Here is a 23635-nt window from a genome sequence, read left to right as displayed (position 1 = left end):
GAAGGAGGATGCTGGGAATTGAACTGAAGGCTACTCTACCACTGAGCTACATCTTCATCCCAGTTTAAAATGTTTTATTTCAAGACAGGGTCCAGGTTGCCCAGGCTGGCCTTGAACTTGACTCCTCCTGCCTCAGCCTCCCTTGTCTCTGGGATTATAAGCAGGCACCACCTGGTCCTCTGCTTTGCTTCTACATTTTGATTACAGATAATCAGTGAAAGTACATAAAGGAGATGGATTAATTCAGTTCCCTTTGTGCTTGGTAATAACTTGGAATTGGTGGAGAGGTTGAGAAGGTTAGAATTAGCTTCTAAAGTTAGTTTGAAAACTCCTTTCAATGCCCCAGACTCTTACAGAGCCTGAAGTGCAACTCACCGTCTTAGAGTTCTTAGCATCACGCATGAGCCGTTCTGCCGACTTCAGGTCCTCCTGGACAGCATCTCCCCCACAGTTCCGAAGGGAGTTGAGGTGGTCTTGTACTTTCACACAGATTCTGTCAATCATCTGCTCCAAACCAGAACAGCATCCAAGTCAGCCCGGTGGGTGTTCAGACAGAAGGAAAGAGAATGAAGGAGGATGAGAAATCAGAAAAAGGAACGCATGGGCTGAAGCCTTCTCCTGACATCTTGGAGAACTCAGCTGCCAGCCGATTGTTGAGTTTAACTATTCATGCAAGGAACATTCGCAGCATTAACACCAGGCACTGGGTCCCTTTCATGCCTTACAAAATGCCACACTTAGGACGAAGAGGGCATTTGAAAATCCTGTAGGCCCTCGGGGACACTTTGCTGGAAGTAACGCTCCTCCTCGACTTTCTCTAAGTGCTCGCATGGTGGCAGGTACCGAGGAGTGAGCTCTGCGGTGCAGACACTTCCGAGGGGCACAGGAACTGACGCCCACGGTCCGCTGGGCTCCACATTACAGAAACCAGAACACTTTCTGGGAATTCACGGTTTTTCAGTTAATTCAATTACTTCGAGTACTTTTCTACATAAATTTAGAGCCACCAAAACATAAAAGCGAGTTGAGGTTGACTATGTGAACACAGGTAAGGACGAAGTTAATACACCTAGTTTCTGTTCTAAGAAGGTCTCCCTCTCGGGTCAACCGCACTTGAATCACTTTCAGTTGCTCCATGAGTTTTATAAGACCCACAGGGAGTGGCCGACCATCGCGGCAGACGGAAGGCACCATGGTGGCGAAGACTGTGCTCACAGGGAAGCGCAGGGAACATGCGTGAACATGGTCAGGCCTGGTGAAGACTCGTGTGGAGGCTCAGTGCTCCCAGCCGTGGTGTACAGGTGGCCGGGGGCGTTTAGGTTGGGGGCGGAGCCCTCCTGGGCACAGGAATGACCTTCTTGAGTGGGCACCCTCACGTGCCTCCCAGGCTGGCCATCAGACGGGGCTGCTGTGAAGCAGGCTGCCCTGCTGCTTTCTCTCCTCAGCCTGGGCCCACTGCCCGCCCACTCTCCACTATGACTGGAAGCAGCATGAGACTCTCGTCCTGGCACAGTGCTCTTGGACTCTCCAGTCTCCAGAACCTCAAGACAAAATAAACCTCTATTCTTCCTAAGTCATCCAGTCTCAGGTATTCTGTTATAGCATCAGGAAATGGACTCAGGCAGAAACCAAAGAAGTCTAAAGAACAATGTGTGGCTTAATTTTTTTTCCCAGTATCTCTTTATCAAAGTTATAGGTTACCAATTTCATGTCCTTAAAAAAAAAATTAACTCTTCAGAAATTTTACATGTCAAGAGTCCTTTCCCATCTGAAAATTCACTTCGCGGGAGACAATCTAATAACTTTTTTGGTTAAGTTCACATCTCTCTATTTCTTTTTAATTATCCGATATCATAACTCTGGGCAGCCGAAGTCTGCCCTCCTTCTCCCACCAACTCCACCGTAACAGAAGCTTCCCAGCCTGCTCAGAAGTGGTAAGTCCTGCATTCAGAGCCTGGGTCTGCCTGCAGCAGGGCTGCCATCCCTCATCTGCCTGCTTTATAAAATCAGGCTCATGGTGCATACCCAACTTCCTTCCTCATGTCCTATAAGACCTGCTAAATAACAGCTCTCTAAGCTCCTGCTCTGTTGACACAGTCAGGGGCTTGCTAACAGGTCCCTTAGCTACAAGCACACAGAGGTGACCTGAAGATGCCCCTCATCTAACTTCCAGGTTGACACAATGCACTGCAGAAAGCTAACCAAACACTTGAAAATGTCCTTTTAATCGATAGAAATCCTAACTCCTCCAACTGCATGCTGATCTATGCTTTCATACCTAACTAAAAATAACTAAAAATAAACTCTGATTTCAAGAGACAAATCACACAGTGAGAAAGGAACTGATACATCTCTGGGGTTACAAAGTCTCATTTGAAAGGCATGTGGATGTGGCATTATGACATTATCAACTTTAGTAATCACAAAAGGCCAAAGAGACCCCTGCAGTGGACACAATCAAGCATTCACCAAGGAAAGAGCACTCAAATCAACCTCGCAAGAACGGACTTGAAGAGTTGAACATTTCAAAATCATGTCCTAAAGGAACATAAAGTTTTAGTTTTTCAATTCAAATGAGACTAAATCTCACATCTGGAACACTCCTCTGGGCACACTCCTCAGGGTTAATATAACCACGTGGATCCCGTTCAGACGCTAGAGCCCACCATAAACTGTTCGGATGACACAGAACAACTGCACAGGGCAAGTCAAAATTCTGAAAGCAGAAACAAGGAGCTTGACGTTCAGTTTACAGATCATGTCCCTAGGGTACGCGAACGTGAGAAACGGAGGAAACTGCAAGCCTCAGGCCTGCCAACTCTGGATTCATCCCATCAGGAGACCCTGCAGTAGAGGAGTGTGTAGCGCTTGCACCTTAATCTGCTTACGCCACCAGAAATCCCTAGGATTCAGTTTTTCTAAATCAACACAGAAAAGTTGTAGACCACAGTAGTCAGAGAAGCTCACTTCCTCCTAGAAAGCATGCACTCCGTCATCCGGAGACGGCTTTTCTGTACCTGGGCCTGGACCGTCTCCCTGTGTCCTTCCTACAGGTCCCTCATCTTCCCTGGAGAAGCCGGGAACAGAGCGCCGCCTTCCTGGGACAGTCCTCACAGATCTGGGTGCGGCTCTCTCCTTCCCTGACCTTCTCTTCAGGCCGAACGTACCCAGTGCCTTTTGCAGGTCCACTGGTAACAGTCTGGTGATCTCTGACCAGTCAGGACACTCTTCCCTGATTCTCTCTTCCGTCTAGGGCCCACAAGGTGTGGCCCATCAACAAGATGTAGGTACAGGCAATGCAGGAGGTCAGGACTGGACATGGGACTGGACCACCACCTTCCTCACAGGAAAAAACCCTTCTGCAGGTGGGACCAGTGGCACAGCCTCCTCACAACCAGGTGGCACGACCTGCCCAGGCCATGCTTGCTGGACCACCAGGCCCAGGGTAACCGAGCGGCTGAGCCGAGGGCTAGCACTTGGAACCGCCTGCAGTAAGTGCCACCGTCACCACTCAGCTCGCTCTCAGTTCCGGCAAAGAGCCTGCTCGTGGGAACTCCCCTTCCTCCGCGTCTGTTCCTGGTTCAGTTAAAGAGAGGCGCTGCGGCCACCGGCACTGCAGAGGGAACGCTGGAGGGAGGAACCACACACAAGCACCCGCAAGCCTGTGGCGGATGGCCTCCCACGAACAGCAAGAGAGAACCAAAGGGCCACACAGCCAAGGGGCCACAGGGCACAGAGGTGTCACCCGCTGCTCTGCTCAGACCCTCTGTCCCACAACAGTGCCTGCCACGTGGCAGACTTGGGGTTCTTCAATGATAAACGTGCCAGAGGAAGCTCTACAAGGCTGAGGGAAAGATACGAGTATACGACCAATGCAATCCACGGCACGTGCATCACACTCCACGTATGTCATGTCGAAATGCATTCTACCCTCGCCAATAACCAGTAAGAACAGCAACAAAGACTGAGCTGAGCTCAAAGGCGGCTTGCTGGCTGTTGTTTCTGTGGAGCAGGAGGAGACGGATTTGGTGGGGAGGGCAGTGAGATAAAGTCTCACTGTTTTGCCCGGGCTGGCCTCAAAGTCCTGAGGATGCCTCAGCCTCTGAGTAGGGGGCACTGCAGGTGTAAGCCCTGTGCCAAGGGAAATGCAGGCAGAAGGATGAACAGCAGCAGCGACACATCCAGGCACTGTGGCCCCTGCACCTGCTGGGGACAGAAGCACCCTCAGGCTGCAGTGTCTCATTAGGGCACGTGGCACCGGCCTAGCACAGCACAGGCGTCGGGCTACGGAGTACGAGGAAGAGCAGCACGTCTCTGCCCAAGTAGGAGATCTGAGAATCCCCCCTCACACCTGGGGTGGTGTGGGCGGGGGAAGGTGGAAGGAGACGGGAAGATGTAAAAAGCAATTCCTGTGGTTCTTGTATTAAAAGAGGTAGAAGGCTGAGCACGGAGGTGCACGCCTGTAATCCCAGTGGCTGGGGAGGCGGAGCAAGGAGGATCCTGAGTTCAAAGCCAGCTTCCGCAACAGTGAGGCGCTAAGCAACTCAGACAGACTCTGTCTCTAAATAAAATGCAAAATGGGGCTGGGGATGTGGCTCCGTGGTCGAGTGCCCCTGAGTTCAACCCCCAGTAACCCTCAAAGAAAAGACATAGGAGGAAGTTAATAAAACCAAAACAACATTAGCAAAACAAAACCTCCAAGCAAGAGTGCCAGCAGTAGGAATAGAAAGAAAAGAAGGCTGCTAAAGAGGACTCAGAGGGAAGTGGGCGGTCAGAGGGAAGTGGGTGGGCCTTAGGGAAGTGGGCGGTCTGAGGGAAGTGGGCGGGCCAGAGGAAGTGGATGGTCAGAGGGAAGTGATGGGTCAGAGGGAAGTGGCTGGGTCAGAGGGAAGTGGGCAGGTCTTAGGGAAGTGGGCGGGCCAGAGGGAAGTGGGCGGCCTGAGGGAAGTGGGCGGTCAGAGAAAAGTGGGTGGATCTTAGGGAAGTGGACAGCCTGAGGGAAGTGGGTGGGTCTTAGGGAAGTGGGCGGGCCAGAGAGAAGTGGGTGGGCCTTAGGGAAGTGGGCGGTCTGAGGGAAGTGGGCGGGCCAGAGGGAGTGGATGGTCAGAGGGAAGTGATGGGTCAGAGGGAAGTGGCTGGGTCAGAGGGAAGTGGGTGGGTCTTAGGGAAGTGGGCAGTCTGAGGGAAGTGGGCGGTCAGAGAGAAGTGGGTGGATCTTAGGGAAGTGGACAGTCTGAGGGAAGTGGGCGGTCAGAGAGAAGTGGGTGGATCTTAGGGAAGTGGACAGTCTGAGGGAAGTGGGCGGGTCTTGAGGGAAGTGGGTGGGTCTTAGGGAAGTGGACAGTCTGAGGGAGGTGGGTGGGTCTTAGGGAAGTGGGCGGTCTGAGGGAAGTGGGCGGTCAGAGAGAAGTGGGCGAACCACAGAGGCCGCCAGGTGAGGAAAGGAACAAGAGGCTAAGAGACTCGGCGTGGTGTCACAGAGAAATGGCCAGCTCAGGAATTCAATCGTTCTGTCTCGTGAGCCCTGGTCTCCGAGGGCTATGCGGGGGAGATGCTGAAAAGGTTACTGGAAAGTTGGACGCCCACGAGGGGTCAAAGCAGGACCATCCACGGCCAGACCTGGACAGACAGGACAGCCCCCATCATGCAGCTCGGAGAAGGCGCTGCTTCGCGAGTCGAGAGGAGAAAGAGCTGGAGATAAAAAAGAGAAGCATGAGAACGGAAGACAGCCGTTCAGAGCGGCCCGCTGTCTCGCGTGGGAAAGTGAAGTTTGAAGAAGACACGGGGCCCATACCACAGTACTCCAGGTGACAGAGACAAGAGCAGCAGACCCCCCAGGGGGAGCCGCCGCTCCGTGCACCTCTGAAGCAGGTGTGGTCACTGTCCCCGCCCTGCAGAGGCAGAAACAAAGGCCTGCAGAGGTTAGCATGCAACCAACAGAAGTTCACAGGTGGGTAATTGCGGAGCCTGGACTGAAATCTGGGCCATCTGATCTGAAAGTCCAAGTTCCCGAATAAACGACACTGTCTTCCTTCATCAAAGACGCAGGAGGATAGGGCCCCGGGTTGAAGACGCGGTGGGAACCGAGGAAGCATTTCGGGGAACAGGGAGCAAGCAGGCCGAGTTCCAGCAGTTACAGAGCACGTGGCAGCAGGAGCCCGGATCTCAGCAGCACAAGTCTCAGGTGAAGAAGCCGTAGGGCAATGGCTTCCTTCTCCTCTTTTATGCAGGGTGAGAAGACCAAGGGCAGAGCTGGGCAGGAACAGCGAGGGACCAGTGTCTGTAAGTGGGGCTCAAGGGCACAGCCAGGCTCACCTTCACACCCTTGGTGGCTGCTTCCAGCGTCATGTGGCTCGAGAGCTGCAGGATACCCTTAGCTGGAAACTTGGAATATTTACTCTGCATGGCTCTGTGCAGGAAATGCTTGACTCCCAATCAAGAGCATTTACAAGGTGGAAAGGAGGGATATGAGCTGAGGGGGACCCAGAACCTTACCGAGCTTTCCTATCAAAGCCAACAGAAAATTAGACACAGGAGCAGGAAGCGGCCTCAGCAGTCCAGCAGGCCAGCTCTGACCTCCTGGCCCTGAGGACGGGACTGGCTGCAGGCTGCCGGGCACTCCTCACAGAGGGACTGTGCTTTCCATATTCAATGATCTGAGAACCTCAAGGCATGTCTTTCCCTCTAAGTCACTGGATGACTAAAGTCTGAAAATTGCAAGTCACGAAAACCTCAGAAATCCCCTAAGTGAAAGCCGGGCAGCACACCCACTACCTAAGGGTGGAGGAACTCGGGAGGATGCCACCTGCGCAGGACTGTGCATCTGTGGCTTTGCCTGTACATGATTTCCTTTTGATTGAGAGGATGAACTTCCCTTTAAGAATAAGCACTAAAGATGGCAGCAGGGAATTTTTGGATGAGCAAAATCCCCTCTGGATGCAGAGGAAGACTGGAGAGACACTGACTGAGAAAGAAGCCTGCATTTCAGTGGCTCACAGAGGAATGCAAAGCAAGTCCCAGGTAACGGTTTAGCACTTCCATTAAACCTAAAACCAGGAAATAACAGTAAACCAAAAAGTACTAAGCTAATATTAGTCCCTTGCAGGGAAAAAATAAATAAATTTTTTTAAGGTACTGATAAAGTCAAAGTCAAAACTTTCTCAGAAGTTCTGCTACTTCACTAATATGCGTGATTATTTTTTTCTCAACACATACTGTTTTGCTTTTTCTCAGTTGAAAAATACGTGTTTATAATAAAATAGTCAAATAACACTGAGATGTACAGGGGAAGAACACCGACGCTCACACCGCCTACAGCTGCCTGAGGGAACCCCTGTCAAAGCCGAGGCGGACCTCCTCACGGCCTCACACCACGCAGCCACCAGTGTCACTGCACCTACGGGACAGCCCACGCTTCACTAGCGACCTCTCGTTCTCTCAAGAAAAAAAACGTAAATGACACCCGCGAGGGAGAACACAAGACACCATCCAAAATAGCCTAAAAGGACAAAAGCCTCCCCGTTAGCTCCACGCCATCGGCAGAGACAAACACTTCCTTTGATTCTTCTAGCGGCTTCCATTATGAGATTTAAGAGCATATTGATCTTTATATGTTTTTGATTTATGAATTTTGGAAAATAACAGGCAATACCAGGAAACAAAAACTTAAAAATCCAGCCTCCTTCTGCTGGCACTCGACTGGCCTCTTCAAGACTGACCTGAGTTTCACTACTTTTACGGGATCAAGATTTCAACATAGACATTCTGTAATGTAACAGTAAAGTCTGCCCTCATTGTCCAAGCTAATATAAAAGCGTAATTCCTCCAAAACTCAATTCCAGAATTGTAATCATGCTGCCCCGCCCCCACCAGAGAAGGGCCTAGATCCTACTTCTCTTAAACCTACAAGTTGACTGTCTTGAAGTAGGAGCCTTCTAAAACTTTCAGTTGCATTAACTTCTATGATTCTATTTCTGTTTCTTATTTATACCTCAGCGCTTGTTTTTCTTTCTTATCCTCAAGTAACTTTTTTTGTATGGGGTATGTGGGAATAAAAATATTGAGTCCATGACTGAAAATATTTTTGCTGTATCTTCACATCTATATGATACAATGGCTAGGTACACAATTCTTGGTCCAAAATAAATCTCCCGCTGAAATTAGATGACAGTACCTTGCTTACTTCTAATAATTGGGATGGATGCTAAAAATTGGTTCTGCTATTCTTTTAAGGAAACCTGGGACTCAGGATGAAGCTCTGTAGTAAAGTGCTTGTCTACCATGCAGGGGACCCTGGATTCAGTCCCAGCACTGCAAGAAAGAAAAATCAGATAACCTGTCCAATCTCTGTGGAACTCCTAAGATTTCTTCCTGTCTCCTCAGAGGTTCTGGGAGTTCACTGTCCACTAGCGTCTGGCAGCAGCTAGATGTGGATCTGCATATCCATTCACTATGATCAATATGAGTGAGCCATCTCAACTCCAAGATCCATTTCAAATGGTGCCGTTCTGCTCTGCCCTCAGACATCTGTCATTCTTAAGTCCCTTTTAGGACGTCTTGGTCTTCCTGATTCTGTCCTCCTAACTTTTTATTTTTTATCGTTTTTTTAACAACATGTCATAAAGATTTTCCCCACTTTTTCTTCCAGCACAAAAGCCTACTTTGCGTCCCATGAGCTTATTAATTCTGTATTAGTTATATTTAAATTGCTCAGGATTATTTCTAATTTTCTGATCCCTCCTTTCACAGTAGCCTACTCTTACTACACAGACAGCATTTGCTCAAGTCCCAAGAACTTCACTAATTACAATTGTATTTGAAGTCCTCTACTATCTCTGAATTATCTGAGCTCAATCCTTCCATTAATCTTGTTCTCTGACATTCTCTTTGTTTTCCTCAAATATCACAAGACCCTAGTTTTGTTAATTTTTGGAGGAAAATATTTTTGGAGGAAAATATTTTAAGAATTAGTGTTATAATTCTCTGTTCCCTCTCTAATGTTGATAGAAAGGAGTGAAGCAAAAGAGATTGGCTCCTTAGTCTCTCCTGTATTCAAGTGTTAAGTAGTATTCCACAAACTCTTAAGATGCACAAGGCGATCTGCATCCACTCACAGAAAGGCAGAGGAGAAGGGAGTGCAGACAGAATGTCTCCAAGCTGCAAATCCAATGACTCCTGGACTCTGCTATCAATCAGGAGTTCCTGGCATCTGTACATACACCTACAGCACACCTTGCTGGCAGTCACACAGGCTCAAGATCCACCATCACCCTGGGCATCAGCAGGGGCTGCTTCCACCCCTCTGCCCCTCCTCGCAATCCTCTTATGTTGCTGTCACTCTCAGAAACCAGTTCTTAGCCCCTCTGGGAGTAAGTCACATGAGAAAGTTCTGCTCCTGGAAAGCCCAGCAGAAGCGGGATGAAGCCAGGGTGCCCTTACCTGCTGGGTGGTGCTGGTGACGATGCCCTGCTGGAGGCGGTAGGCCTGCTCTTGAAGGTACTTTCTGGTCTCATGGTTCCGGAGCAGGTAGTTTTCTATCTGGAAATTAAACAGATGCATCTCTCAAGATACACTGTTCCTCAACTGACAACCAAAGCCCTGTTGCGCACCTTCTGCCAGCACCTAGACCCCACAAAACGGACGGGATGGGGGAGCTGCTGGTCACTGACATTCAGGATTGGTGTGTTTCATTAGAAAATCAATTCGGGTATTTGGAGTGATTTCTGCGTGACTAATAGCTGACAAAAGAGAAGCTGGCGTCCAGTTGCCTGAGACCCCGTCTAGCCACTTCCCGTCACTTGTCAGCAAGAGGCGTCATTCCTTCCACATGGCTCAGAAGTGAGGTGAACGCCCCCCACACAGTGCCGGTGGGACTCCAAACCTCAGCCTGATTCCAGTTGCTGAAAATGTTTTCTTTTAAGGGGGGAAAAAGACTAGCTACAAAAATTAAAGGATGAAGGCCGGTACGATCAAAAGACATATATCCTTCCATCGATGCATCAGGTCTTCATATTTTCTTAAAATAGTAGAACAAATAAGAGAATGGAACTCCACAGAAAGAAAGATCCTGAATCTGCTGGCAATCGTGCTCATGCACAGTCTCCTGTGCAAAACCAAAAGGTATGAGATTCAGAAAGCGTGTCCACGAAGGGCCACGTGCCCTGGACACACACTGAACAGGAACACAGGTCAACTTCTCACAGTGATGGATGCCCAAGAAGGGGATTTTTAAAGAGGACTGGATGTGGCCAACTGTGCTAACTACATTTTTGTTTTACTTGTTTTTGTTTCTTTTGATACTAACACTTAATACTTGGCTTTTAATTTGCCATGGCAGGTCCCTGGTAAAGAACTTCCAATAACTGTGAAGCCCTCAGTATTATTACGTTTTCACTTCAATTTTCCATATGCCAAAAAACTACTACTTAATAGCAATTAGGAACAATTAAAATAGAGTGTAATTACTATCATTCATGGAAACGATAATGAGGAGCAAAACGTACCTCTCTACTAAATATAAAGGAGATTATAAAATGAAGAGATCCCTGAAATGAAACCTCATTAAAATGACACATTAATGCCTTGACATTATATTACATTGACTTTCTCTTACTGCTTCCCAAGGTGACACCACCACTGTAAAATGCTTTGCTCGAAAGAGTCTAAATAGGAAGGGCACACACGGCACTCAGCTTCAGGTCCTTCGCTTTGTTCCTGTCCTTTCAGGTATGGCCTCACATTTGGCCAGCCTCACTGGCTGGCCTGGGTCTGAGGGCCCTCGGGTTGTTCAGGAGGCTTCTCTCACACAGGTGGGCAGTCAGGGCTGGCCCTGGGCTCCAGACGTTTCCAGGTCCACCCTCCATGCTTCATAGACTAAGCCAGGAACCAATGTGAAGAAAAGCAGTATTCCATGCTTGTCTCTCAAAACAAGCTGAAGGGAAGATGAGCAACCACTTCCAAACATCACTTTTTAATATCAGTCATGTGCCCATCACTGCTGAAGCTATTTGCATCTTGGCAGAGGAGACTGAACTTTCCTTCCATGCACCATTCCAACTCCTGGGTTAGGAAATGAGGACCTGGGCTCTACCAGGGTAGCACTTGCCTTGCCTGGCATGCTCCAGGCCCGGGGCTCTATCCCAAGTACCACGGAAGAGGGAGGAAGGAGGAGAGAACCTGGCTAAGGTCCACTGGGAAGGAAGGGGACAAAGGAGTCATTGTCATGTCCTCCGGACTCTTGGGAGCAACGGTGAGCTGGGAGATCATCTGGAAAGCGTCAGACATCTCCAGGCTCATTGCTGCAAACGACATCGCCACAAGGAGCAGGGCACCTATGTGAAGTAAAGGAATCCTGCACTTAAAAAAAACGACCAAGAGTGAGTCTGGGTCACACTTTTTGTTGTTGTTGTTTGAGTGGAGTAACATTCAACAAGCACATTTCTTCCAGAGGACAAAGATCCCACTATTAAAATGAAAACTTGAACATGGAAGAGGAGAGTTAGCTTTTATAAAAACCATCATGAACTATAAAATCATTCATTTTCATCAAAAAAAACAAAGTTTACAGCCAGCCCCTTGGCCTGCTCCTTGCCCCCAGACCCCATGGTCTCTGTCCACATCGGTTGGCTGAACGGCAGCCGCTCTTCATAGAATGGATGAGCCTGGACCGCGTTTACCACACTGCGCTCACACTTGTTCCGGCTTCTTTTTTCCCTTCTTTGCTGCCTTTGTTCCAACTAAGCATTTCATAGAACTGCATTTCTCTTCTCTCTTATCACACCAACTCTCCAGGTATAGCATACCTAGTCCAAACGTCAAAAACCCAAAAGGCTCCAAAATCCAAACTGAAATGCCGTCACTGGTGGAAAGTTTTACATTTGACGCTAGGGCTGCAGTCGAAATGCAGCTGGGCCAGGTATTTCACATGGAATCGCCCTCAGGCTGGATGCCTGAGGTATATATGAAACAAGAGAATTTCGCATTTGCATTTGGGTACCATCCTCAAAATGTTTCGTTATGTGTATGCAGATATCCCAATTTTTGGTGGGGATTGAACTCAGGGGCACTCAACCACTAAGTCACGTCCCCAGCCCTATTTTGTATTTAATTTAGAGACAGGGTCTCAGTGAGTTGCTTAGTGCCTCACTTTTGCTGAGGCTGATTTTGAACTCAAGATCCTCCTGCCTCAGCCTCCTGAGCCACTGGGATTAGAGGCATGTACCACTGCGCCTGGCACAAATTTTTTTTAAAGTCCAAATTTTGAAAATTTCTGGTTCCAAGCATTTAAATGAGGGATATTCAACCTATCCTTCTTTATAAAAGTTTGTTTATTGTTTGAAATACACATTTAGAACCAATTCTAGGCCACTTCCCAACAACACCTCACTAGCTCATGAGTAGCCAAGGGCCCTGGAACAGTATGGCCACTTTCCCTTCCATCCTTTACCACACTGCTGTCAATCACCTCCCTTCTCCATTCATTATAATCATTGTTACTGTCACTGTGAAGAAACAGTCATTTGTTGGATCACTGTGAGATAAGAAAACAGGACTTTATTTTCCTTCACTGATTCCTCTGTGGTGCTCTTCCTTTTCCTAGATCTGATTTGCTAACTTACATCCTTTCTCCTTCGCTCTGCAGAACATCTTTTAATACTTCCTGTAAGGCATATCTACAAGCAACACATCCTCGGTGTGTTTGTACTAGAATGTCTGTATTTCTCTTCACTTTTGAAGGACGGCTTCACTGGACACAGAATTTTAGGTGGCTGTTTTTTTGTCACCACTTTATGAATATTTCCTTCTTTTCATGTTTACGTGGTTTCTGTCCTGCAATTCTCTTCCTCATTTCTCAACGCATTGGGTGCCTCTTCCCTCTGGCTTCTTTTGACTCCCTCTTTACCTCTGCTCTTCTGTGGACTGAATGTGATAGGCCTATGTGTAGATTGCTTTTAGAATTTATCCTGGATGTTCCCTTAGCTTTCTGATTTGACAGTTTAGTGCCGATCACCAATTCTGGAAAATTCTCAGCCATTATTACTATGATGTTTCTTCTATTTCTTTCTCTTTCTTCTCCATGAATTCCTACTACATAGATGTTATATCTCCTACTACTATTCCACAGTTCTGGGTTTTTTAAGTTTTTTTCCCATTCTTTTTCCTCTTTGCCTTTCCCTTTGGGAGGTTTTTTTTGATGATCTTTCCTCACCTGTGTCCAGCATACTGTCAAGTTCATTAGTGGCACACTTCATTTTCTGCTACTTTTAAAAAACCTTTTCTAGAATTTCCTTTTGATTTTTTTCTGAGAAGTCTCTCTCTCCCTGCAGAGGAGCTGGCTGTATTCATGTTTCCCGTTGCTGCGTGTGCCACAGGCTTCACCTTCTAGAATCCTTCCTTCTCCCCTGTGGTTTTGGTGTTTCCCTAGAAGCACTCTTTTTGAGGCTGTCTTGCTGCTTGCTTAGCTGTAATCTACAGTTACACTGGATGTGGTGGGGAGGGGTCAGGGAGGAGAGGCATCCTACAAGCTTATGATTAAGTTTAGGGATGTTCTTGGTCACCCTGAGTTCCTGGGCAACTTTCACAATTGTTTGTTTATTGTTCAGTACTGGGGATTGAACACAGGGGCACTTTACCACTGAGCTATATCTCCAGTCTAAGTTGCCAGGCTGGCTTTGAACTTGTGATCCTCTTGTCTCAGCCTCCTCCAAAACTGATATTACAGGGAAACATCAGGGGATTTCCTACAATATTTGCTATGACAACTGGGTGGGGCTTCTGGAAAGAAGGTTCATGCCTGGCTGGGGAGTCCCTGAGACTCGGACCTAGAAGTTAGATTCTCAGGCATGTCTACAGCAGGCCTTCAGCAATCCCTCCCTACAATGTAGGTATTTTCACCAGTTACTGACTCTCCTGGCTCCTGCTCCTGATAAGAGGACCTCAGCTACTATTCAGTGATTCCTGGTACTTTCCAGGTTTCAGGGTAATAGTTTAAGAAAAGTTGTTGATTTCTGTTTTTCTCAGAATTTTTTCGGTTGTGGGTGTGGGAGTGGCCACACTCACTGACACAAATCCAAAGCCAGAAACCTGGATTCTCTAGAGTGCAGGCTTTGTTCTGAGCTAGCTGACACCAGGATGCAAAGTGAGACACCTGACATTTGTATGCTGCTTTTCATATATGTTGCTTTGCCTGATGCACATGGTCACCTTGCTTGTTCTAATTAATAAGTTTCCTTACCTTCAGTTCCCTTATCTGCAAAATGGGGATATAATGGAACCCACCTAATTTGCTATTTTAAGGATTATGTGTGTTAATTTTTGAGATGCATTTAAGACAGTGCCAAGCACCCATATGTAAACCTATTTTTAAGTGTCTGATAAATATAATTATTGCATAGTTTTAGTTTTCTTATTTATGTAGATGAAAAATATTGAAATTCAGAAAAAAAATTCAAGTAATCTATTGAAAGTTAAAAAGCCAGGAAGAGTTTGTTTTGAAGTCAAATCTTTCAAATCCAAATCTTAGATGATTTCTTTGGCCCTACCAGCGCTTTCCTCCCCTGGACCCGCTTCCCCGTCTCCAATCTTATGCCTCTTTATTCAACAAAAGCCTACCAAATATCCAAGCATGCATGCCAAGCTGCAGAGGATTAAAAAAAAACTAAAAATACATAGACTCTGCCTTCAAAGAGTTCCCAGTCTATTAGCAGGAAAAAATGAAAAAGATATCACAGAGCTGATGGCACAGACAGGCCAACCGCCCACCCAGGGGAACCGAGGTGCTCTGGGAGTCCAGGATGGCCTGGCAGTTGATTCAGTCGACAGGCGAGCACGGCAGCGTGAAAAGATGAACCTACGGCACAACAGGGACAGACTGCCGTCACGGGAAAGCAAACACAAACTGCAAGATCCTGCCGCAGTTTCTGAGGTCTGGAATCTGCATCTCCAGGGAGTTTGCCAAGGTGGAACAAAATGGAGAGTGAAAGTTGGTGGGAGATGAAGCGCAGGTGGAGAGAAGCAGATCCTGGGCAGAGTCTCCTGCACTTTGTGGAGAACAGGCGCTACGACCCTGGCAGCCATCTGCGGAAGGGGTAAAGGTTCTAGTTTGCTCAGACTTACCGTGAAATATGATGGCTAATTTTTCTTGGAAACAAGATAAGAGGAGGCAAATGTGGCAATGATCCCGGTGCAAGATGGCGGACGGAAGAAGGAATCGGGGGTGGGAAGCGAATGCAGAAGCTTGGGCTGCACACTGGTCAGCCATGACTGACAGCTGACAGGTGAGGGAAACCAGGGAAGGAAGTGGAGTTGGGGAGTCAAACGAGAAGAAAGCAAGACAAAAGAGTTCAAAGATACCCCCCAGCATCTCTGTGGAAAACATGGGACAGCCTTCTTGGAGGGAAACATTTGAGCACACCTAAAATGGAAAGCTAAGGAGCCAGAGAAGGCAAGGAAGAAAATACAGAAAACTAGGGAATGAGTCAGAGGCAAGTTCCCAGTCAGGGCAGAAGCGAAGGCCACTGGAGACTTTGCAGGTGGCGAGGCTTCGGGGCAGAGGCTGCTGGCATCCCCGGAATGGAGGCGGGAATGGTGTGGGTCAAGACAAGGTTGTAGACTGTGAAGGACAGAAATTTACATACTGTACTCATGGCAGAATGAGAGCTCAATAATTTTCCAAATTTCCTGATGAAGCAGGAGGCAAGGTCCTCTCTGCCGAGGATGAGCAGGAGGGGGACCTGTGAACTAACATCCTGCTCTCTGCATTTCCAAAGGGTGATCGGGAAGGTATCGTGCATAGGCTGTGGCACACTGAGATGGCTAGCATGTTATTTTATGCCACTAAAACTTCATGGTAAGTTTAAGCCTTATTTAATGCCACCCAGCCAGGCATTATGCCTGGCACGATCATAAGAATACACACACAGAAAGTTTCTGAACCTTAGAACTGCTGGTGTGTTCGGAATCACCAGTGACACAGCTCAAACACATTTACTGTAACTAAGCTACCGAGCCTACAATACCTTTTGCAGAGCCTCTTCTGTCTTCTCAGGGTTTGTTTTAAGGGCTTGAGAAGCATCGTACATGGGAATCGGCATGAATCTCAAAGTGTAGTTCCTACAGAAAGAGAAACAATGGACAAATTTTAAGATAACTTCCTAACACCTTAATCCAGCACTCTAATTTTTTTTTTTTTTTTAATTTTGGTATCAGGAGTTGAACCCAGGGGTGCCTGACCACTGAGCCACATCCCCAGTTCTTTTATTTAGAGACAGGGTCTCACTGAGTTGCTAAGTGCCTTACTAATCTGCTGAGGCTGGCTTTGGACTCACCATCCTCCTGCCTCAGTCTTCCAAGTTGCTGGGATTAGAGATGTGCACCACCACGACCGGCTTAGCACTCTTATTTTAAATGATGGTCTTAGAAAATTCTGTCGCCAGGCTATGGCAGCTCAGCCTTCTTTATTGGCCACACATGCAGTGCCTATGCCACTTCCTTAATTCATTGTCCTATCAGCAGAACACTGAGGAATGTGCTTTTGTTGTTTTATTTTCATTTCTGAATTACATCAAGGAGATTTTGTAAATAGAAAAGTATGTAAAATGGAAAATTTATGTAAAATTATGTAAATTGAAATTTTTCATATTGGGACTGAAAAGATGGACTAAGAAAAAGCCCAGGGGGGACATGCCCAGCATGGACTTGCTGCATGGGTTTTAGCGACCACGGGATCCGAACAAACCTGGGTCACCACAGTGACCTGGTGACAGCCAGTCGCAAACAGGTAGAGGGAGAAAACAAAACATGCACTTGCAAAGCAAATCCTTTAGAATCCACAACTGTCTGTTCAGTCTCCAGGCTCCTAAGTAACGAGGCCCCACTCGGGGCTGTCCCAGGAGTGAGCTCCTGGAATATGTCCTGCTGCCTGCCTCACACCCTCCTCTCCGCGGGTCCTTTCAGTTCATGTTCAGGATCAGCCCAAGTTCACTGGGCTGGAGGAACAAAAGAAGTGACAGTGGGTGCCCCGTCCACAGGTCACCTCGATGGCCAGCGGCAGGCTGAGGAGGCACAGAGTGCAGAGGCAGGCGTTCTGGATGAGAAGACTGAATCTGGCCCCTGGTCCTGATCCTGACACTGCTCCAAACTGCCGTGTGCCCAGGTGACCATGAGCACCTGCCCTCCTACCTTGGACGAGTGCCAAAGGTGCTTTCTCAGTCCCACCCCCATGCATCTGTCCAGCCCTGCAGCCTGGTGCTCAGGAAGAGGCCTTCTGGGCTGCCTGATGGCCTTGGGGATGCTTGGTGGCAATGGGTGTGCTCTCTTGGAGCACTGGAATTGCACAGCTGCCTGTCTGGCTTTGGGTCTCTGAACAACCAGCAAGCACTCACCACGTGACCACCCCACATCTGCATGATTTCTAATGAAGGAGCGAATGGACGACTAGGTCCCAAAGTGAGGTGTGAAGAGATAACAGAAAATAAACACCTGCCTTGCTAATGAGGGATTTGGATGGGTATTAACTCGTGGGAAAATATTCATCTAGTCCAACTTAAAGAGAGGTTTAATATAAAAGAATCAGATAAGGAGAAGGCTATCATTTCTACAACTTATATCTTCGCTTTGTTCTAGCAAAGCTGTTTGTCTTAAGAGGACTCAGCTCGCTAAAACTCCGAAATGATATGTCCTTTTTATGCATTGAAGATACTCCTTTTCCTCACCAATGCTTACATGTTTCAGACCAGCATAGTTCATTTAAAGCCAATGTGGTTCTGAAGCACTGGCATTTTGGAGCACAGTGTACATAATCCACTGTGGTCCAGGGAGACCTACGGTCCACCCAAAAGTGCTGGGTTCCTAGAGCATTTGCTCCTGACTTCTCTTAACTCCAGTGGAGGCTAAAAGTCGAGGGAGCACCAGGGTGGCGACTGTGATGTGGACACCTGCTCCCACCCGGGGCCACGGGGCACAGTCATGGACATGATGTGTCAGCTGCCCGACCCACTGTCTGTGACCAACTGAAGTTAGAATAAAAGGACCAAAGGGCTGAGCCTTTGTGATTTTTGTGGTGGCAGCAACTCCACATCCTGGCTAAAGTAGAACCACGGGACTGGAGATCAGAGGCACTTACAGAACGATTACTCCGGAGATTCCTCTCAGGAGGCCTGGCACAGGGCAGGGGTCTGGGCGCCTCAGCACCTGGCACCTTCCTGGGAAGAAAGGGCTTCTTCTCCACTGATCGCCTCTTTCCTACCCGCGCTTTAGGCGCTCCTATTTAACCCTAACGTCTCCTTCGACCCTTCCGCCTCCATACCACGTGAACGCTGATGACACCCAGACGCCCGGCTCTCCTCAGACCCAGCCAGGTGGAGCCAGGGCTGCAGGTACTGTTTCAAGGACATCCTAAGGTCCCGTGAGAGAGCCCTCCCCATTGTACATGCACCCTGCGCCTTGCGGGTGCCCGGATTTCTGTAACACAGCTCGCCTTGGCGTTCTTTAAGACCCCAACAATCCAGGCTAGAGGCTCTCAGCCGAGCATGTGCCCAACAGGACACCTGCTCCAGGAAGCGCACACTGGCTCCTGCCTAAGTCCCCAGGACCCAGGAACTTTGGGTACAAGCAACTAAACTCAATGTCTCCCCTTTGCCTTTAAAAACTTCCCCCTGGCTCCTTCTCTTTGGGGACGATCACAGGTGACTACAGCACAGGTGTTCCCGTCCCATCCCTAGCCATTTCCAGAGGAGTCCATTATTCTTTGCAGAATCTCTCTACAAATAATCTCTATTTAGGTTAACATATCCAATATGAAGACTGAAAAGTCCAGAACAAAACCAGATTTTTAGTATTATTTTCAGCCACGTCTATTATTATTACTTTTTCTTTAGTTTATGGGAAAATATGCTTAACAAGAAGTCACAGTTGCAGATTTTGGGTAATATGACAAAAAGTCTTCTGCAGCAACACTGACCACGGACCAGTCTGCCTTTATATTTTGGACCTTGGCTTTTCTGCTTCTCACCACTGGATTCCACACTGTCACAATGGGCACAGGAGAAGACCCAGTAGAGATGGACTGTGAAGCCACAGAGCAGGACGAGCAAGGCCATGCCACAGACCTCGTGGGCTCTCAGGACTGTGCGGTGGCTTCAGCCCGTCAGGCATCGCTCGCTACCCTCCATGCGCTGGTGAGAAATCTCACTAGGGGAGAAAGTCAGTGTCTTCCTGGCCCATGGCTGGACACTGGACCCACACCTGAGTCCAACCCACCGTTTCTTCTGTCACCCCATAGTTTGCATTAGTACTCTTAGAAAGAAAAAGCCTAATTAAACTTACTTTTCCAGAGCAACAGCTATGTCCTGAAAGCCTTGTGCAGTGATGTTGTTCTTGTCCCATATCACGGTCCTGTTTGGAAACCAAACCACATGGACAATGAGACACTTCTGCCATTGGACAGGCACCTCTTACCAGCGGCACCAAGCATAGCAGAGACGTGCCGTGAGCAGAATGACGGTTGGCCATCTCCATCTGTGCTTGGAGCAAACAGGATGAGCACATCTCCCAACATCACAGTCTTATTTTATTTATTTATTTATTCTTTGTGCTGGATAGGACCCAGGCTACCTGCATTCCCAGTGTGTGTGAGCAACCACTGAGTCCCGCCCCTGCCCAACCTGTCATTTAAAACAGGGACTACTTGAGAAGTGTTTCTGGACAAACCACCTAGAAGCAACAGCATATAGATTAACTAACTATTATAATATCTGACATTCTACCAGTTAGAACCTGATTCCTCTGACACCTTCCCAAAAGTATTCTCATGTTCTATCTAAAGCTATTATTTATTTAAAAAAAAAAAAAAAAAAAGTTCATCATTCGCATGCCCGGATGGTTTTAGGTACCGAGACATTCCCCATGCTGACAGAGGAGAACCTTTTCCTATTTTCCTGGTTTCCTCATTTCCGGGTCCTGGTATAATCCGCAGCCCTGGGGACTATACTCACTCGGCTGGCAAAACCTCAGCTACTATCCGCAGTAATTTGTTGACTTGTTAAGCACAAAGCCTATTTTGGAAGGAAAGTCCTACCTGGCCCCCAGAACACGCATGCTGTAGAGGCATTTCAGGATGTGTCTGTCCACCCGACACAGTGTGTGGCTGACCCCAGCCTCAGGACTGCTACTGCTTTCCCATCCCCGGCTCAGGGCCCTTCCTGATGTGTATACCCTGACTTTCAAAGACACAGCCGATGTTCTTGCCTGGTGGCTTCGGTTTAGACAGAAGGATCAGGTTCTGCCTTATGCCGCACAGTAAGGGAACTACCGGGGAAGGGCCCTGGGGGAGTGGTGTGTGAACTTTTCACCCGCCAGACGGGGGACCAACGGGTCACCCCGTCTCTGAAGGATGGATGGCAACGGTGTGGCAGCATGGCGCATGAACATCACTAAAGAGAACAGCTGATGTCCAGTGTGAGCGGCCAGCAGACACCTATACCCTGGGGTTTTCGGTCTTTGTATCGGAGAGACTGGGGAGCAGAGATAAGACCCTGGGCTCGCAACCAAGGACGGTGCCTGAGCGAATGAGGGCATGCCGTAGGCAGGACCGCAGGTTCCAGAGGCCAGTGTGGCAGCCAGTTTAGTTTGTACAAGGACAGCCTGTGACGTTCCCAGAACTGAAATCGCCTGACGATGCGCCTCTCAGAAAGTGCCCCCATCAGGTGCCACCAGGCTGAGTGGGGCAACCCCAGTGTCAGTGCTTCCTGCCACATGGCTCTGCTCACTTGGTTCAGCTGGTAGAACCCGCCTCACTCTCACTGCCGTGACCCACCACAGTCCACTGTCAAGACTGACGTGAGCAAGAAGCCAGGACTGCTCTCCATCAAGTTTCACCTCAGTACCCAATTATTTAATGCAACTGTCTGAAGAAATCCCTGTGCAAACTCTGAAGCACCTCCCCGTGACCAGCACAGAAGACTTGCAACTGCTGTCTCTCCTTCCTTAGAGAAGCCCAGAGCCCCGGGCATGGCCAGCTCCCTAAGGCCACCCACTCCCAGGCCCGGGGGTGTGGCCTGCCTACCTGAGCTTGGTGTTGATCTGCAGGGCTTTGGCCAGCATCTTTGCTCCCATGTCCCCCATTCCATTCCCACTGATGTCCACTTTGGTCAGGGAGGTGTTGCTTCCCAGGGCATTGATGATGATGGTGACCTCTGCCTTGAGCTTGGAGTCAGCCAGGGACAAGGACTGCAGAGGCTGTGGAGGAGCGACACCAGCACTCAACAGACTCACCGGAGCAGCAGACCCTCCACCCCTACCGCGTGCAGAGGCACAGGGACAGGCCCCATGTGCAGCGCTTGACATTAGGACGCGTCTCAAACACTGACGGAGGGATCCGGAGGTCCCGGCATGAAACAGACCTTTGAAAGGAAACTTGGAGAAAGCGTGTTTTAAAGCTGCCAGCACCTGCTGCTTCTCTGCTGAGGGCAGCTCACTTATGGAGGATAGAAAGAGGAGCACACACGGCAGAGATCCTCAGCTTTGTGAGGGTCACAGTGTCCCTTTCTACCAACTTTAATACAAGGTAAAGGACACTGTGAAGTACTAATGAAGGACAAGTGCAAGCAAAACCCAGCCAAGATTAACAACCACTAGACTTTACTGAACAACTCCCATTCTAACCGCTGTTGAAGCTCCCGGGTGTATCGATTCACTTACTCCCCCAGGCACCCAAGGACTGGGTGCTACTGTCAGGGGACACAACCACAGTCACCGTCAGAGAACAGCTGGACTGGGACCCAAACCCTGTTCAGACAGGGTTCCAGATTTCACTCTTAACCACTAAGTTATGCTGCCCCAGTCAGCTCATCCTAGAACTTTCTACCATCACTCCTTAACTTTAAGTTATAATCAGAAGACACACCTACAATCAAACAAAAGCAAAAGTCAGATTTTATGTGGATAACTGTTTTTTTTTTTTTTTTCCTTTGCAGTACTAGAGACTGAACCCAGAGGCATTTTAACACTGAGCTGCATCTCTAAGTCTTTTTATAATTAATTTAAAAAAAAATTTAGACAGGGTTTCACTAAGTTGCCCACGCTGGCCTTGAACACGCAAACCTCCTACCTCAGCCTCCTGAGTAGCTGGGCTGAGTGCCTTATTCTCTCCTAAGCTATGTGATATATCCAAACCAGCACACTCATATCCATTTAAGTCAGAGACTGGAAGCCATTTGGGCTGAGGACAAAGTTCTGGCCATCAGAGAATCTGACCAAAGCATGCTTCCAGCCGGCTCACTTCATGTGCTCTGCTGCCTTCCTGTGGGTGTGGTTCACATGCTCCATGGAAGCCAGACTGAAGTAGTGAAGGGGCAAGAATCTCAGAACCTGAGCCAGCAGGACTGGAAAAGTCAGCACTCTTCAGATCTGGGGGACATGGACATCTTCTGGATAGCACAGACTGGTTCATTAGCAGTTCCGAAATTACCAACAGGTGGATGCTGGAAGCAGATTGGAGAGTTTGGAATTGGGCTCTCAAGATGTGTCCCAGTGGTCTTCATGGCGACCCACATAGAATAAGAACCACATCTGCTCAACCAACCAATACTGACTCCATGGGGACACCTGAGAGAGGTCACCAGCTCAACCAACACTGACTCCAAGGGACACCTGAGGGAGGTCACCTGCTCAACCAATCAATACTGACTCCATGGGGACATCTGAGAGAGGTCACCTGCTCAACCAATACTGACTCCACGGGGACACCTGAGAGGTCACCTGCTCAACCAACCAACACTGACTTCACGGGGATACCTGAGGGAGGTCACCAGCTCAACCAACCAACACTGACTCCACGGGGACACATGACAGAGGTCACCAGCTCAACCAACCAACACTGAGTCCACGGGGATACCTGAGGGAGGTCACCAGCTCAACCAGCCAACACTGACTGTAAGGGACCTAAATGAGGACCATCTGCCAAATCAGGCAGGAGAGAGGATGAGGGCGAATGAAACAAGACTCAAACGTCAGCAGAGCATCACGTGGCCTGGTCACTACCTATTGTCCTTGTCATTGAAACTATCACATTGTCCAGACTTAATATATCTATGGTAAAATGGAAAGGTGAGAGCACATTAATCAGAATCAGATTCATAAAAGCAAGTGGACTGCGAGGGCTAGAGCGCGTAGCATCTTAGCGAAGCCCAGTCTGGACTCAGGCAGGTCTGCTGAGGCGCTTCGATTTTCTCAGTCTTACATTCAGGTAAATGGGAAGCACAAATGAAAGTGCTTTGGACCCAGGCAACCTAACGTCTTCAATAAAACAACGGCAATATTGCTTTAATTGAAAGCTGTAATTACATCTGTCATCATTTCAATAATCTCTGTTCACCTACTATGAAAATGAGCTGTATGATGGAGTCTTCCCAGTACTGGCAAGCTGCCAACTCTCCTCACTCACAAGCACCAATTCCAGTACCATATTCAAATTCTAATACACCCCAGTTAACACTTAAAAATAATCGGCAGAGTCGTTAATGGCAAGGGAACAGGGGAATGGCATGCATATTTATGAGGTTATCCCTTCGCGATTCGCTGCGCGTCAGTGGAACATTACTATTTGAATTCTCACTATTTCTTTGCCTAGCTCAGCATG

The 23635-nt window shown here is 48.3% G+C and overlaps 1 protein-coding gene across 4 annotated transcripts in view; it reads right to left on the bottom strand.

The window, feature by feature from the left end:
• The window catches only part of CARMIL1 (capping protein regulator and myosin 1 linker 1), a 250597-nt gene that overhangs the window by 60090 nt on the left and 166872 nt on the right, over positions 1–23635 (bottom strand). For all 4 annotated transcript variants that reach the window (XM_079148814.1, XM_079148815.1, XM_079148816.1 and 1 more), the window contains 5 exons: positions 21062–21234; positions 19324–19392; positions 16017–16110; positions 9439–9537; positions 376–504 (listed from right to left, as the gene is read on the bottom strand). In XM_079148814.1, coding sequence (XP_079004940.1) covers positions 376–504; positions 9439–9537; positions 16017–16110; positions 19324–19392; positions 21062–21234 — 564 coding nt within the window. The remainder of the gene's footprint in view (positions 1–375; positions 505–9438; positions 9538–16016; positions 16111–19323; positions 19393–21061; positions 21235–23635) is intronic.

The sequence above is a fragment of the Sciurus vulgaris genome (assembly GCF_902686455.1).
Source record: "Sciurus vulgaris genome assembly, chromosome: 7".
Taxonomy (NCBI): domain Eukaryota; kingdom Metazoa; phylum Chordata; class Mammalia; order Rodentia; family Sciuridae; genus Sciurus; species Sciurus vulgaris.
The sequence above is the reverse complement of the archived record's forward strand: the minus strand, read 5'-3'. Positions and strand labels throughout refer to the sequence as shown.